Genomic DNA, 18,077 nt, shown 5'->3' with positions numbered 1-18,077 from the left:
CCTTGGGAAAATAAAAAATTGGGGGCGAAAAGATAATTTTTGTGAAAAAATATGATTTTTTATTTTTACGGCTCTACATTATAAACTTCTGTGAAGCACTTGGTGGGTCAAAGTGCTCACCACACCTCTAGATAAGTTCCTTAGGGGGTCTACTTTCCAAAATGGTGTCACTTGTGGGGGGTTTCAATGTTTAGGCACATCAGGGGCTCTCCAAACGAAACATGGCGTCCCATCTCAATTCCAGTCAATTTTGCATTGAAAAGTCAAATGGCGCTCCTTCGCTTCCGAGCTCTGCCATGCGCCCAAACAGTGGTTTACCCCCACATGTGGGGTATTGGCGTTCTCAGGACAAATTGTACAACAATGTTTGGGGTCCATTTTCTCCTGTTACCCTTGGTAAAATAAAACAAATTGGAGCTGAATTAAATTTTTTGTGAAAAAAAGTTAAATGTTCATTTTTATTTAAACATTCCAAAAATTCCTGTGAAGCACCAGAAGGGTTAATAAACTTCTTGAATATGGTTTTGAGCACCTTGAGGGGTGCAGTTTTAAGAATGGTGTCACACTTGGGTATTTTCTATCATATAGACCCCTCAAAATGACTTCAAATGAGATGTGGTCCCTAAAAAAAAATGGTGTTGTAGAAATGAGAAATTGCTGGTCAACTTTTAACCCTTATAACTCCCTAACAAAAAAAAATTTTGGTTCCAAAATTGTGCTGATGTAAAGTAGACATGTGGGAAATGTTACTTATTAAGTATTTTGTGTGACATATCTCTGTGATTTAATTGCATAAAAATTCAAAGTTGGAAAATTGCAAAATTTTCATAATTTTCGCCAAATTTCCGTTTTTTTCACAAATAAACGCAGGTACTATCAAAGAATTTTTACCACTGTCATGAAGTACAATATGTCATGAGAAAACATTGTCAGAATCACTGGGATCCGTTGAAGCGTTCCAGTTTTATAACCTCATAAAGGGACAGTGGTCAGAATTGTAAAAATTGGCCCGGTCAATAATGTGCAAACCACCCTTGGGGGTAAAGGGGTTAATAATTACATCCCTGGTGGTCTTGGGCATTAAAGAAATTAATAATTACATCCCTGGTGGTCTTGTGCATTGAAGGGATTAATAATTACTTACCTGGTGGTCTTGGGCATTGAAGAGATTAATAATTACTTACCTGGTGGTCTTGGGCATTGAAGAGATTAATAATTACTTACCTGATGGTCTTGGGCATTGAAATGATTAATAATTACATCCCTGGTGGTCTTGGGCATTGAAGGGATTAATACTTACATACCTGGTGGTCTTGGGCATTGAAGAGATTAATAATTACTTACCTGGTGGTCTTGGATGTTGTTCTTCCACCAGGGGGAGTGATGTTACGTCTGAAGGCAATAAAAGGAGCCAGATGCAGACTGAGGTCTGCGGAGGACGAGGGTTCACGGAGCTGCGCCTGCCCCACATGCGGCAGCATCCAAAGAATGAGACATCAGAATGGAATTGTCTTGTAGTGAGTGAGAAACAAAGTCATAGCAAAAGGAGAGGAACATCAGCGGGAGACCAGCTAGAAGCAGGCTGCCTCCTTCTGAAGCGCAGTACCGGTAGACAGAACACCGAGGAAGTAAGGAACTCTATGCTTTACTTCAGAGACTGGCAGGACAGTTGATTCCACGTTGGCTGCCCGACCATATACCCAGGAGGCAGGATGGCAACTTGTGGGGGCTGGGGCGTCTCTAGGGTCCCTATAAAAAGCCTCAGGCCATCAGTCATACGGGTTTGTCCTATCCATCAGGGGGACAGAGAAAAAGAGACTTAACATCTACAATAGTTGTGAGGACCTCACCGAGAAACTCAGCAGGGAGGGACTACAACACCCAGGTGCTAGAGGAAGGCTATTGAATTCCACCTGGATAAGGGGACTCTGGATTTGCCTCCGAACCGGCGGGACTCTGCCTGCCTTGTGATCTGGTGCCCTGGACTGTGGATGCTGAAACCTTCAGTAAAGGTACAGAGACTGCAACCTTGTGTCCTCGTTCTTCACTGCGCCTCACATCATCCACCATATACACACTGGGAAGCCCTGGGGACATACTTCACCTGTGGGAAGGTATACCATCTAGCTGCCATAACATCACCCCAGCGGACCCCTAAGCAGCGTCGGTCACCCTGACCACAGGTGGCGTCACGAACACTATCCCTTTAAACACCTTTCCCCATTTACAACGGACGTTCCCCTAGGGCCACATACCGGGTCAGCCACCGTGACATCCCTGACGAGAACCGAAGGGCCCGGATCCAAGTACCCCATTGCCCTAACGTGGGGGCACTCCATAGGGTTTAATAATTACATCCCTGGTGATCTTGGGCATTGAAGGGATTAATAATTACATCCCTGGTGGTCTCGGGCATTGAAGGGATTAATAATTACATCCCTGGTGGTTTGGGGCACTCATACATCAAAATACAGGAGGTTTTTTTTTAGTAGATAAACTACTTGCAGTGAACAATTCCTGACCGATGTGCATTGGTGAAATATTTGTAAGTGTCCTCTAGGAACCCTTTTATTTTTTAAAGGGAAGGTGTCATCAGAAAATTACCTATTGTTTAAATCAGGATGTTGCCTTAAATCTATTTTTTTTTGTGCATTTTTGGGCAATGTTACTTTTTTCAGATCACGATATTTGTTAAAAAAATAAAATTAGAAATGTTGCAGTTCTCACTCCGGCCACTGGGGCAGTTTTAGACTTTAACTTCCTGTTTCCAGAAATGCACATGTACATTAGCAGCAATGTACAGACTCTATGTTTTTTATTGAGACATCTAATGAGCGTGTGCAACATTCTTTGTAAAGGGAGGAGGAGGCGGTGAGCTGTGACATCACGTGTTGTGATTGGTGGATATTGTGTTATCAGCTGGGTATAAAGGTGTTATCCATCTTTCTAATCTTGTCTGTGGTGATAATGAGGCTTCTGAAAACTCTTCCTGAAAGGACAAGTAGTAGGAGTCTAAAAAAGAACCCAGTGACCAGTGTGAAAATCGCAAAATTACTACTTTTAATTTCCAATAATGATCATGAAAAAAATTGTTTAAAAAATTCATGAAACACAGAAACCTGATTAAAACTGTAGGTAATTTTCCCTTTAAGGAATCCTTTAATATAGTTTGTGATTTGGTCCAAATATTTTACAAGTTGTGAAATTTTACGTTAGATAATAAAGTTTCCCCAAAAGTCACCCATGAGTGGAGTGTTCATTTCCTGCAGAGTCGGTGTGGAATGTGATGACTGGACCATAGTGGAATTATTTGTGCTGTTCTGAGTCACTTATTCCCTGGGATACAATGGTCTCGTTCTGTGTACACAGGACCTATGCTCTTCATAACAAGGGGGATTTTTCTCTTCCTCCAGAGATTTGTGTTTATGGTCACTAAGACAATGAGGCTCATGTATAAGACTGTGGAGAAGGTACGTGGCGGTCCAAAACGCGTCATGCCATCTCCCACCCAAAAGGTCATTATTGAGGCACAGTGGAGAAGAATGTGAAGGTCTTTGGCACCAAATCATCAAATTGCTTTTCTATAGGTGGGCAACCAACCTGGTCCAAGTGACCTGAACGCACTTATCTAGGTTGGATCAGCCAAGTATCTGTGCATTGGGTCTAATGGTCTTTCTCGGAATGGACATGTTCGATTTCCACATGTCTGATCCCTTGCTTATACTGCAGATAACCAACTGCCACAGGGGTTAGGCAGCCGCTTATCCTTTGGAGACGGGATTCCTTTGCTTGGGTGTGTGCTAATTCCGTTTCTTCTCCTACTCTGGTTTTACCCCATCCTCCACTCTCTGGTGCATCCCTCTGCTATTTGTGTGTGTATATTTGTATGTTTTTGGTATTTTCCTTTACCCCTGTTCGTATAACCTTGTTAGTCTGGTTGGTGTATTACGGTACACTACTATTCCCCTCTTTTCTGGGTGGGAGAAGGATACAGACTGAGGGCGGATTCAGGAGCTAAGGCAAGGTACGTGGCCCTGGCATCTTCACCATCAGAAGTAATCCAGGGTGCAGGGCGAGCTAGGGCGCCCCTAGCATTAGGCACAGGGAAGGAGCCTCTGGTCCCGAGACACCCAACAACAGAGTCATGAATACATGATTATGGGGTATGAATGAGTTTTTCGTGGTAGCAAAGGGCCTATGGTAGCAAAGTAAACTAGTGTTGCAATTACATATATACATACATATATATATATATATATAATATTAAAGAACAATTCACTGCATGGATCTAAGGAAAAAGTTTAAAGAATTCAATAAAATTGGTTAAAAACTATATAAATAATGAAAAGACAAACACAATCTTTTTTTCATCACAAACTGTAACAAAATTTTTTTACAATTTTTACAAAAAAAAGTACATGTAAGTGGTGCCCGAACTCTTGAGTTTCTACAGAAATGTGTTTGCATAACTTAGAAGTGTCAGAACTAATATTTGGTCACAGATTTGACTGATTTCCTCATGATGTCAGGTTCTTCTGAATAAATGAGGATCTTACTCATCGTATTGACGTATTGACATCATAAGGACTGATGGCTTGGCGAGAGTGAAAGCGCTCTTCATCAATCACCGCAGTGTACACAGCTTTGCTCAAGGAGCTTCTTAGACCCGTATTACCGGTTATTTGGCAATCTAGGCTTTCATTATGAGCCTCTGAATTCTACTTTTAAAGAACGGAGGATCTTCTAGATTTATTTTCCTGGCCAAAATACAACTGAGGTTTTAGGATCCATATCCTTATCCACAGAAGACCTCACATAGAGGGAGAACCTTCTCATGGTGGCCTCGTGGAAACCAGAGCCTGATGAAGGATTGTTCACCCTTGGATTGGAGAAGAATTGTACCATCCACAGAAGACCTCACATAGAGGGAAAACCTTCTCATGGTGGCCTCGTGGAAACCAGAGCCTGATGAAGGATTGTTCACCCTTGGATTGGAGAAGAATTGTGCCAACTGTTAACGTCTCTATGGTCCTAGGACGACCACCAAGAACAAACTGTGACTGACAATTACTTTAGAGATGTCCACGTCTCAATATGTCATCAATATTTAGTTTAGAAATATTTTGGACTGAAGTGGTGGTCCCATAGCAAAGAAGAAGAAAATTATATGTCCTACTTATTTTCTTCCCATACCACTCATGGAGGAGCTTTGGGCCAATGGACCTTGTTAGCCTCGTCTAGAACCACATAGCAGTTATAGAAATGACCATAGACTATTTATGCCTATGCAAGGCAAGAGGCATGTAGGATAAGGCCTGAGTTTGACTTAAAGCTCCTATAGAACTGAACGGAGAGAGCATCTCCTTAGCAATCACCTCTCCATTTCCCGATAGATGGGATCTTAGAGGTGGCATATCCAGTTCATGTGCCATAAACGTCACCAATGGGACATCCCCTTTAAGTATTATAACAATACACAGTTCAAGTTAGACGTTCCATTGGTGAGATCCATAGACCAGGACCTCCACCAAACCAAACACTGTTTTTGTTTGACCACATTTTAGAACAGTCCATATTCTATAGATATTCACCTCAAAACTGTTTGTAGATGGACAAATAGGGTCCCTGACCCAAATCAGGGCAGTTCCCAATTATGGGAGCAAGTGGTTTCATTGCAAAGGTTAAAAAGTGGAGGTTCGTAGCTCTCTTGGATAAGACGGTTTGGGTCAACTCAGCTGGTTAACTTCTTGTTGGGCCACATTAGACAAACAAGAAGTTGGTTTTTTTTTATCAGTTTTGTAGACTGGGACCTCCACCAAGAACCGAAATTAAGGGGCCTCCTTTGGTCACTCTTTCTCTTCGACTTTTCACTTGGAAATTGTCATATCTCAGAAAAGTCTATATCTCATTACCAATGTCCCCAAAAAATCCAGATGCAATGTTTGCTAACAAGAAAGCCTACCCTTTGGTATCTTTCAATGAAACTTTGGGCTTCCATCGACCCCACGGCCGTCATGTGTCCTAAATTTAAAATGATGTTTTATATATCTCAATGAACTAAAACCCTAAATACTATTTCGTAGCCCTGAACTGGTACCCAACCGTGGACTATTCTAGCATCTCCTACCCTGAGTACTTTCTCAAGATTCTCCGATCAGCGGTTAACTTTTTCATTTGCTTGGAACAATTTCGAACAATTGCAAATTTTGGGGTAGTGCTGATGGTTTTCTGGCGGGATCTGGCTGTTATCTGCACATTATCTACAGATGACTTTTGTAACTTCTCCAAAAACAGATAAGAAAATACATCAGCAAAACAGAAAAAGAAACAAAACAAGTTCTAGAAAAATCCACTTTATTTTCATGCTAAAGAGAATAGCTTTATGTGGTCTATGAAGTAGTATATTACACATTATATACACGGTGGCTTGGACTATACAAATTCCTTATACAAAACCCTTAGAGTTGGTTTTGTGGTCTGAAACCAAGCCCCAACTTTGGATCATTTAATATATATATATAAAAAACCAAAATATCCGTTCTTCATGTCTTTCAGACATGCAGTAAATCAGTCATCAGACGTAAATTCGTCACTTAAAACAGTTTTCAACCAATACTGTCCAAATACTCATGATTGACAATTTTTAATTACTTGTGTTTTAGTAGCTCAGACATAAAAGTGTTTACTCTTTTACTGCCAAGTACACGCATCATATGTCATGTTTTGGAACAATTGCCTCAAGCTCGGCACTTGCTCAATGTGGCGGAGAGGCACCAAAATATTTACTTCCTGGTTCTGTTTCTGTGTATGGTATGGACTGTATCTATGTAATGTATGAGTGTAGAAACTGATGGATATGTAGGAAGAAAAGTATAATTTGTTTATAATTTAGCTCTTTTGTGTGCCTCAAAAAAGTGAAAATTGTCCAGAAAGTGAAAGGATTATCGGATCTTCCTTTAGGACCACCATCAACAGTTACAATAATGTTAATAATTCAGTATTATCGTTATCTGGCTCAACTGATCAATCCAATCAACTTTCCAAAGACTCAACTCTGACAACCTCAATCACTCATAGCCTGGTAAACCTTATAAGGTTAAAGGTTATTTCTTCAAGACGACCCCTAAATAATTCCAACAAGCTGGATGGCCATAAGGAAAGTCAAGACTGGAGATACAATATATGGGGCATCTCACAAATTCAACCTCAAACCTACTCTGTGTTGCAAGGAGCAACATCTCTATGGACAAGGTTTGGCTGATAACCAAAATCATGTTTCAGGCTCCTTTGAGGGTCAGACTTTGACTTAAATACTAGTCACCTATAGGTGGAGGGTAATTTTTTCCCTTACCTATAAACTAAACTTTTAGTTCATCTACTCTTTCCAAAGACACACTGCGGTCAAGATCTTGTACTTAGGACCTTAAAGACACAAGTCCATCAAGTTCTTCCTGAACGTTGACACCTAAAATGGTGTCACAGGAGAAGGAACTTTCATGAATTACTGATGGAATTAAGTCAAGGTCGCTTTCTTGAACCATGCACTTGAAAGGTCTTCATCATTTTTTTTCTATGGATTCACATCCTCGTGATTATTGTAGAAGATGGGCTAGGAGTTGCATTATTGTCACCGACATTTCCATTCGTAACGGAACTCCAATTATTTTCTTGTACATAACTCGTGAATTTGTTTTTGACTTTTGTGATTCCGCTTCTTGAAATAAGAGTCCTTCGAATATTTTGACCAGCAAGAAAGTACAAGATTGGGTCAAAGCAGCTGTTGGCACTGGCCAGTGGCCTCGTGACTTTGTAGGCCATGTTGATGGCATTGAGGATGTAGCATTCAAGGTCCATCTTCCGAAAGTAATAATAAAGAGTCCGGTTGACGTGAAAGGGTAAAAAGCAAATTATAAAGACAAATAATACTATAATGATCATTTTGATGGACTTCCTCTTGGATTTGGAGGTTTGCGAAGTAGCTGCTGATGGCCTCAGTAGTGTTCGGGTCATCAAAACGTAGCACACAAGAATGACAACGAAGGGGACACAGAAGAGCAAGGCCAAGTTTACCGAGCTGTACACCACAAATGTATCAAATAAATCTGCACTAGACGTGTCATGGCAAATTGTGTTTTCCCCGTTGATGCTGGTGGTCACAAAGTATAATATAGGGGACTGGAAGGCGGCTACTACTACCCAGACAATGACAGATATAATCCGGGCATTCCGAACCTTGAGCCAACCCATTGACTTCATTGGGTAACAGATGCCAAGAAAACGATGAACACTGATGCAAAGAAGAAAGAGGATGCTACAGTACAAGTTGGTGTAGAATAAAAATTTAACAATCTTGCACAAAGCCACTCCAAATGGCCAGTTGTCCCCTTGAGAATAGTAGTAGACCAGGAGGGGTAGCGAGATGACGTACATCATGTCTGAGATGGCCAAGTTGAACATGTAGGTTGTGGATGCATTCCAAGGTTTGATCCGGAACAGAAAGATGTAAAGAGCAGAAACGTTGAGGACGAGACCCACACAGAACACAATCCCATAGGACACCGGCAGGAGAACATACTTGAAATCCTCATCAAATTTACACCTGTACGTAGAATTATCCGAATTATCCGAATTATTCATGGTTCACTTTGGTGGTCGCTCTTCTGAAATAGAAACAAAAAGAATCGGTTTATATTAACATGTAATGTAATACAAAGAAGGAACACTACATCATCAGGCTGGATTGTCAAAAAAAGATTACAGACATCAAGAAGTAGATAAGTATGTTTTCCAACGTTAATAAAACGATTTCTACAATAACAATTACCACAACCATTATGTAGAACCTTTACTACTTTTTACATAAGGAAGAATGAAGTACCGTATATACTCGAGTATAAGCCGAGATTTTCAGCCCAAATTTTTGGGCTGAAAGTGCCCCCCTCGGCTTATACTCGAGTCACGGTAGTGGTGGGGTCGGCGGGTGAGGGGGTGAGGGCGCTGAGGCATACTTACCTAGTCCCAGCGATCCTCGCGCTGTCCCTGCCTTCCTCCCCGTCTTCTGTGCTGCAGCGTCTTCCCCTCTTCAGCGGTCACGTGGGACCGCTCATTAGAGATATGAATAAGCGGCTCCACCTCCCATAGGGGCGGAGCCGCCTATTCATTCCTCTAATCAGCGGTGCCGGTGACCGCTGACAGGAAGATGCTGCAGCACAGAAGACGGGGAGGAAGGCAGGGACAGCGCGAGGATCGCTGGGACTAGGTAAGTATGTTATATTCACCTGTCCGCGTTCCAGCCGCCGGGCGTCGCTCCATCTTCCCGGCGCCTCCATCTTCCCGGCGTCTGCGCTCTGACTGTTCAGGCAGAGGGCGCGATGACGCATACAGTGTGCGCGGCGCCCTCTGCCTGATCAGTCAGAGCAGAGACGCCGGGAAGATGGAGGCGCCGGGACCGGACGCTGGGAGCTGCAATCAAGGGAGGTGAGTATGTGGTTTTTTTTTTTTATTGCAGCAGCAGCGGCAGAACAGATTAATGTGGAGCATCTATGGGGGCAGTATGAACGGCACACAGCACTATATGGGGGCAGTATGAACGGCACACAGCACTATATGGGGGCAGTATGAACGGCACACAGCACTATATGGGGGCAGTATGAACGGCACACAGCACTATATGGGGGCAGTATGAACGGCACACAGCACTATATGGGGGCAGTATGAACGGCACACAGCACTATATGGGGGCAGTATGAACGGCACACAGCACTATATGGGGGCAGTATGAACGGCACACAGCACTATATGGGGGCAGTATGAACGGCACACAGCACTATATGGGGGCAGTATGAACGGCACACAGCACTATATGGGGGCAGTATGAACGGCACACAGCACTATATGGGGGCAGTATGAACGGCACACAGCACTATATGAGGCATCTGTGCAGCATCTATGGGGGCAGTATGAACGGCACACAGCACTATATGGGGCATCTGTGCAGCATCTATGGGGGCAGTATGAACGGCACACAGCACTATATGGGGCATCTGTGCAGCATCTATGGGGCAGTATGAACGGCACACAGCACTATATGGGGCATCTGTGCAGCATCTATGGGGCAGTATGAACGGCACACAGCACTATATGGGGCATCTGTGCAGCATCTATGGGGCAGTATGAACGGCACACAGCACTATATGGGGCATCTGTGCAGCATCTATGGGGCAATATGAACGGTGCAGAGCACTATATGGCACAGCTATGGGGAAATAATGATCTATTTTTATTTTTGAAATTCACCGGTAAATGCTACATTTCCACCCTAGGCTTATACTCGAGTCAATAAGTTTTCCCAGTTTTCTGTGGCAAAATTAGGGGGGTCGGCTTATACTCGGGTCGGCTTATACTCGAGTATATACGGTACATCAATTATATAATTTACACATTTAGTGACTAAAGTACAAGCAGAACTTATCAGTTATCTGCAGACCATAAATCATTGCATCTACTGCCCAGATAACACCAGATGGACCCAAGATATGACCTTTCAGTGCCTAGACAAATAGTATACATCATTCTCAGACATTGCCCAGATAAATGGTGCATACAGTCCTCAAGACAATGCCAAGATAAAGTGTATACAGTTCTCATACAGTGCCCAGATAAATAGCGCTTACCGTTCTCAAGACAATGCCCAGATAAAGTGCATACAGTTCTCAGACAGTGCGCAGATAAATTGTGTATACAATTCTCAGATAGTACCCAGATAAAGTCCATGTAGTTCTCAGACAGTACCCAGATGAAATGTATACAGTTCTTGGTGCAAAGATAAAGTGTATACAGTTCTCAGACAGTGCCCAGATAAATAGTGTATATAGTTCTCAGACAGTGCCCAGATAAATAGTGAATCCAATTTTCAGTCAGTGCCAAGATAAATAGTGTATATAGACAATGCCAAGATAAGAAATGTATACAGATCTCAGACAGTGCCCAGATGAAATGTATACAGTTTTTAGTGCCAAGATAAAGTATATACCGGTTTCAGACAGTGCCCAGAGGAATAGTGTATATAGTTCTCAATGTCCAGATAAATAGTGCATCCAGTTCTCAGTCAGTGCCAAGATAAATAGTGTATATAGACAATGCCAAGATAAGAAATGTATACAGTTCTCAAACAGTGGCAAGATAAATAGTGTATGTAGTCCTTTTAGACAATGCGAAGATAAGTAGTGTATACAGTACTCAGACAGTGGCAAGATATTTTGTGTATGAAATTATCAGGCAATGGTAAAATAAACCATATATATATATATATAGATACAGTGCCTACAAGTAGTATTCAACCCCCTGCAGATTTAGCAGGTTTACACATTTGGAATTAACTTGGCATTGTGACATTTGGACTGTAGATCAGCCTGGAAGTGTGAAATGCACTGCAGCAAAAAAGAATGTTATTTCTTTGTTTATTTTTTTTTTTTAAATTGTGAAAAGTCTTTTCAGAGGGTCATTTATTATTCAACCCCTCAACCCACCAGAATTCTGTTTGGTTCCCCTAAAGTATTAAGAAGTAGTTCAGGCACAAAGAACAATGAGCTTCACATGTTTGGATTAATTATCTCTTTTTCCAGCCTTTTCTGACTATTTAAGACCCTCCCCAAACTTGTGAACAGCACTCATACATGGTCAACATGGGAAAGACAACGGAGCATTCCAAGGCCATCAGAGACAAGATCGTGGAGGGTCACAAGGCTGGCAAGGGGTACAAAACCCTTTCCAAGGAGTTGGGCCTACCTGTCTCCACTGTTGGGAGCATCATCCGGAAGTGGAAGGCTTATGGAACTACTGTTAGCCTTCCACGGCCTGGACAGCCTTTGAAAGTTTCCTCCCGTGCCGAGGCCAGGCTTGTCCGAAGAGTCAAGGCTAACCCAAGGACAACAAGGAAGGAGCTCCGGGAAGATCTCATGGCAGTGGAGACATTGGTTTCAGTCAACACCATAAGTAACGTACTCCACTGCAATGGTCTCCGTTCCAGACGAGCCCGTAAGGTACCTTTACTTTCAAAGCGTCATGTCAAGGCTCGTCTACAGTTTGCTCATGATCACTTGGAGGACTCTGAGACTGACTGGTTCAAGGTTCTCTGGTCTGATGAGACCAAGATCGAGATCTTTGGTGCCAACCACACACGTGACGTTTGGAGACTGGATGGCACTGCATACGACCCCAAGAATACCATCCCTACAGTCAAGCATGGTGGTGGCAGCATCATGCTGTGGGGCTGTTTCTCAGCCAAGGGGCCTGGCCATCTGGTCCGCATCCATGGGAAGATGGATAGCATGGCCTACCTGGAAATTTTGGCCAAGAACCTCCGCTCCTCCATCAAGGATCTTAAGATGGGTCGTCATTTCATCTTCCAACAAGACAACGACCCAAAGCACACAGCCAAGAAAACCAAGGCCTGGTTCAAGAGGCAAAAAATCAAGGTGTTGCAGTGGCCTAGTTAGTCTCCTGACCTTAACCCAATTGAAAACTTGTGGAAGGAGCTCAAGATTAAAGTCCACATGAGACACCCAAAGAACCTAGATAACTTGGAGAAGATCTGCATGGAGGAGTGGGCCAAGATAACTCCAGAGACCTGTGCCGGTCTGATCAGGTCTTATAAAAGACTATTATTAGCTGTAATTGCAAACAAAGGTTATTCCACAAAATATTAAACCTAGGGGTTGAATAATAATTGACCCACACTTTTATGTTTAAAATTTATAAAAATTTAACTGAGCAACAAAACTTTTTGGTTTGTAAGATTTATGCATCTGTTAATAAATCCTGCTCTTGTTTGAAGTTTGAAGGCTCTAACTTATTTGCATCTTATTAAACCTGCTAAATCTGTAGAGGGTTGAATACTACTTGTAGGCACTGTATATATATATACACACACATGCATACAGTTCTCAGACACTGCCCTGATAAATACGTTATTTAATTCTCAGACTTTGCCATACAGTACACACATAAAAAGCACATATAGTTCTCAGACACTGTCAAGATAAAAAGTGTATAGTTCTTAGACATTGCCAAGATAAATAGTGCATACAGTTCTTGACTATGCCAAGATAAGTGGTGTATACAGTTCTCAGACAGTGCCAAGTTATTTAGTGCATAAAGCTATCAGGCAATGGTGAGATAAACTGTATTTATATAGTTCTCAAGACACTGCCCAGATAAATACTTTATACAATTCTCAGATATTGCCATACAGTACACACATAAATAGTGTACAGTTCCCAGACAATGCCAAGATAAATAGTGTACAGTTCTTAGACAATGCCAAGATAATAATAATAATCTTTATTTTTATATAGCGCTAACATATTCCGCAGCGCTTTACAGTTTGCACACATTATCATCACTGTCCCCGATGGGGCTCACAATCACATTCCCTATCAGTACGTCTTTGGAATGTGGGAGGAAACCGGAGAACCCGCAGGAAACCCACGCAAACACGGAGAGAACATACAAACTCTTTGCAGATGTTGTCCTTGGTGGGGTTTGAAGCCAGGACTCCAGCGCTGCAAGGCTGTCGGAGTCCCACAAGGTTCAGTTCTAGGGCCCCTGCTCTTCTCCATTTACACCTTTGGCCTGGGACAGCTCATAGAATCTCACTGCTTTCAGCATCATCTCTATGCTGACGACACACAGATCTACATCTCTGGACCAGATATCACCTCCCTACTAACCAGAATCCCTCAATGTCTGTCTGCTATTTCATCCTTCTTCTCCGCTAGATTTCTAAAACTTAACATGGACAAAACAGAATTCATCATCTTTCCCCCATCTCACGCGACCCCCCCCCCCAATGAACCTATCCATTACAGAAAACGGCTGCCCACTCTCCCCAGTCCCACAAGCTCACTGTAATCCTTGACGCTGATCTCTCCTTCAAACCACATATCCAAGCCCTTTCCACTTCCTGCCGCCTCCAACTCAAAAATATTTCACAGATCTGTATATTCCTAAACCAAGAATCTGCAAGAAACCAGAGTCCATGCCCTCATCATCTCCCACCTCGACTACTGTAACCTCCTGCTCTGAGGCCTCCCCTCTAACACTCTCGCACCCCTCCAATCTATTCTAAACTCTGCTGCCCGACTAATCCACCTGTCCCCCCGCTATTCCCCGGCCTCTCCCCTCTGTCAATCTCTTCACTGGCTCCCCATTGCCCAGAGACTCCAGTACAAAATCCTAACCATGACATACAAAGCCATCCACAACCTGTCTCCTCCATACATCTGTGACCTCGTCTCCCGTTACTTACCTACACGCAACCACCGATCCTCACAAGATCTCCTTCTCTACTCCCCTCTTATCTCCTCTACCCACAATCACATACAAGATTTCTCTCGCGTATCCCCCTACTCTGGAACCCTCTACCACAACACATCAGACTCTCGCCCACCATCGAAACCTTCAAGAAGAACCTGAAGACCCACCTCTTCCGACAAGCCTACAACCTGCAGTAACCACCGATCGACCAAACCGCTGCATGACCAGCTCTGCCCTCACTGTATCCTCACCCATCCCTTGTAGATTGTGAGCCCTCGCGGGCAGGGTCCTCATTCCTCCTGTACCAGTTGTGACTTGTATTATTTAAGATTATTGTACTTGTTTTTATTATGTATACCCCTCCTCACATGTAAAGCGCCATGAAATAAATGGCGCTATAATAATGAATAATACTAATAATACATACTGTATATATATATATATATATATATATAGATATATAGATATATATATATATCTATATATCTATATAGTATATAGATATATAGATATATATATAGATAGATAAGATAGATAGATAGATAGATAGATAGATAGATAGATAGATAGATATAGATATATATACACAATTCTCAGACACTGCCCAGATAAATACTGTATACAATTTTTAGACGCTGCCATAGAATACACATATAAATCGTGCATACAGTTCTCAGACAGTGCCCAGATAATGTTCATACAGTTTTCACACAGTGCAAAGATAAATAGTGCACAATGTCCAGATATACACAGCTGGGATCTCAATTTTCAGACCTGGGACCCCCATCTACACAGCTGGGATTTCCACCTACAAAGCTGCTATCTCTACCTACACTGGTGGGTCCTCCAACTACACAGCTGAGACATAACCTTCAAAGCTGGGACCTCCATCTACACTACAGGGACTTCCACCTACAAAGCGAGAACCTCTACCTACCCTGCCAGGACATCCACCTTTACAGGTGGGACTTCAACCTACAAAGCTGGGATTGCTAGCTACACTACTGTGAGGACTGCAACTACACAGCTGGCACCTCCAACAATAGAGCTAGGACCTCCATCTACACTGCTGGGGCCTCCACCTATGCAGCTGGGGCCTCCACTTACAATGCTAGGTCCTCCACCTATGCAGCTGGGGCCTCCACCTACAATGATGGGTCCTCCACCTATGCAGCTGGGACCTCCAACAATAGAGCTAGGACCTCCATCTACACTGCTGGGGCCTCCACCTACAATGCTGGGTCCTCCACCTATGCAGCTGGGTCCTCCACCTATGCAGCTGGGGCCTCCACCTACAATGCTGGGTCCTCCACCTACATAGCTGGGACTTCTTCTTAATCTCCTAGGACCTTCACGTACATTTCTGGGACCTCCATCTACATACCTGGGACCTCCACTTACACTGTTGGGACCTACTCCTACAGAGATGGGAACTCCACTTACATAACCTGGGAAACACACATTCGCCAGAAGACTCGCTACACTCATCAGGAGGGCGTTAAACTAGAAGAAGAGGGGACGGGAAGAAAAACATTAGACTCGAACAAAGACGACCCAGGAAAACATACTCTGAAGGGAGGTAAGAACATTTCTAAAACAATCCACAGTGAGGAGATTGGAACAAAACAAAATCCTCTAAACTGCATGCTCGCAAACGCCAGAAGCCTGACAAACAAGATGGAAGAACTAGAAGCAGAAATATCTACAGGTAACTTTGACATAGTGGGAATAACCGAGACATGGTTAGATGAAAGCTATGACTGGGCAGTTAACTTACAGGGTTACAGTCTGTTTAGAAAGGATCGTAAAAATCGGAGAGGAGGAGGGGTTTGTCTCTATGTAAAGTCTTGTCTAAAGTCCACTTTAAGGGAGGATATTAGCGAAGGGAATGAGGATGTCGAGTCCATATGGGTTGAAATTCATGGAGGGAAAAATGGTAACAAAATTCTCATTGGGGTCTGTTACAAACCCCCAAATATAACAGAAAGCATGGAAAGTCTACTTCTAAAGCAGATAGATGAAGCTGCAACCCATAATGAGGTCCTGGTTATGGGGGACTTTAACTACCCGGATATTAACTGGGAAACAGAAACCTGTGAAACCCATAAAGGCAACAGGTTTCTGCTAATAACCAAGAAAAATTATCTTTCACAATTGGTGCAGAATCCAACCAGAGGAGCAGCACTTTTAGACCTAATACTATCTAATAGACCTGACAGAATAACAAATCTGCAGGTGGTTGGGCATTTAGGAAATAGCGACCACAATATTGTGCAGTTTCACCTGTCTTTCACTAGGGGGACTTGTCAGGGAGTCACAAAAACATTGAACTTTAGGAAGGCAAAGTTTGAACAGCTTAGAGATGCCCTTAATCTGGTAGACTGGGACAATATCCTCAGAAATAAGAATACAGATAATAAATGGGAAATGTTTAAGAACATCCTAAATAGGCAGTGTAAGCGGTTTATACCTTGTGGGAATAAAAGGACTAGAAATAGGAAAAACCCAATGTGGCTAAACAAAGAAGTAAGACAGGCAATTAACAGTAAAAAGAAAGCATTTGCACTACTAAAGCAGGATGGCACCATTGAAGCTCTAAAAAACTATAGGGAGAAAAATACTTTATCTAAAAAACTAATTAAAGCTGCCAAAAAGGAAACAGAGAAGCACATTGCTAAGGAGAGTAAAACTAATCCCAAACTGTTCTTCAACTATATCAATAGTAAAAGAATAAAAACTGAAAATGTAGGCCCCTTAAAAAATAGTGAGGAAAGAATGGTTGTAGATGACGAGGAAAAAGCTAACATATTAAACACCTTCTTCTCCACGGTATTCACGGTGGAAAATGAAATGCTAGGTGAAATCCCAAGAAACAATGAAAACCCTATATTAAGGGTCACCAATCTAACCCAAGAAGAGGTGCGAAACCGGCTAAATAAGATTAAAATAGATAAATCTCCGGGTCCGGATGGCATACACCCACGAGTACTAAGAGAACTAAGTAATGTAATAGATAAACCATTATTTCTTATTTTTAGTGACTCTATAGCGACAGGGTCTGTTCCGCAGGACTGGCGCATAGCAAATGTGGTGCCAATATTCAAAAAGGGCTCTAAAAGTGAACCTGGAAATTATAGGCCAGTAAGTCTAACCTCTATTGTTGGTAAAATATTTGAAGGGTTTCTGAGGGATGTTATTCTGGATTATCTCAATGAGAATAACTGTTTAACTCCATATCAGCATGGGTTTATGAGAAATCGCTCCTGTCAAACCAATCTAATCAGTTTTTATGAAGAGGTAAGCTATAGGCTGGACCACGGTGAGTCATTGGACGTGGTATATCTCGATTTTTCCAAAGCGTTTGATACCGTGCCGCACAAGAGGTTGGTACACAAAATGAGAATGCTTGGTCTGGGGGAAAATGTGTGTAAATGGGTTAGTAACTGGCTTAGTGATAGAAAGCAGAGGGTGGTTATAAATGGTATAGTCTCTAACTGGGTCGCTGTGACCAGTGGGGTACCGCAGGGGTCAGTATTGGGACCTGTTCTCTTCAACATATTCATTAATGATCTGGTAGAAGGTTTACACAGTAAAATATCGATATTTGCAGATGATACAAAACTATGTAAAGCAGTTAATACAAGAGAAGATAGTATTCTGCTACAGATGGATCTGGATAAGTTGGAAACTTGGGCTGAAAGGTGGCAGATGAGGTTTAACAATGATAAATGTAAGGTTATACACATGGGAAGAGGGAATCA

The 18,077-nt window shown here is 42.5% G+C and overlaps 1 protein-coding gene across 2 annotated transcripts in view; it reads right to left on the bottom strand.

The window, feature by feature from the left end:
- Positions 1-6,337: 6,337 nt before the first annotated feature.
- LOC138671326 (P2Y purinoceptor 2-like) overlaps positions 6,338-18,077 on the bottom strand; it is an 82,650-nt gene continuing 70,910 nt past the window's right edge. For both annotated transcript variants that reach the window (XM_069759418.1, XM_069759419.1), the window contains exon 2: positions 6,338-8,660. In XM_069759418.1, the coding sequence (XP_069615519.1) occupies positions 7,579-8,637 (1,059 nt within the window). In that variant the 5' untranslated portion in view covers positions 8,638-8,660 and the 3' untranslated portion in view covers positions 6,338-7,578. The remainder of the gene's footprint in view (positions 8,661-18,077) is intronic.

This window comes from Ranitomeya imitator, chromosome 3 (assembly GCF_032444005.1).
Source record: "Ranitomeya imitator isolate aRanImi1 chromosome 3, aRanImi1.pri, whole genome shotgun sequence".
Classification (NCBI taxonomy): Eukaryota; Metazoa; Chordata; class Amphibia; order Anura; family Dendrobatidae; genus Ranitomeya; species Ranitomeya imitator.
The sequence above is the reverse complement of the archived record's forward strand: the minus strand, read 5'-3'. Positions and strand labels throughout refer to the sequence as shown.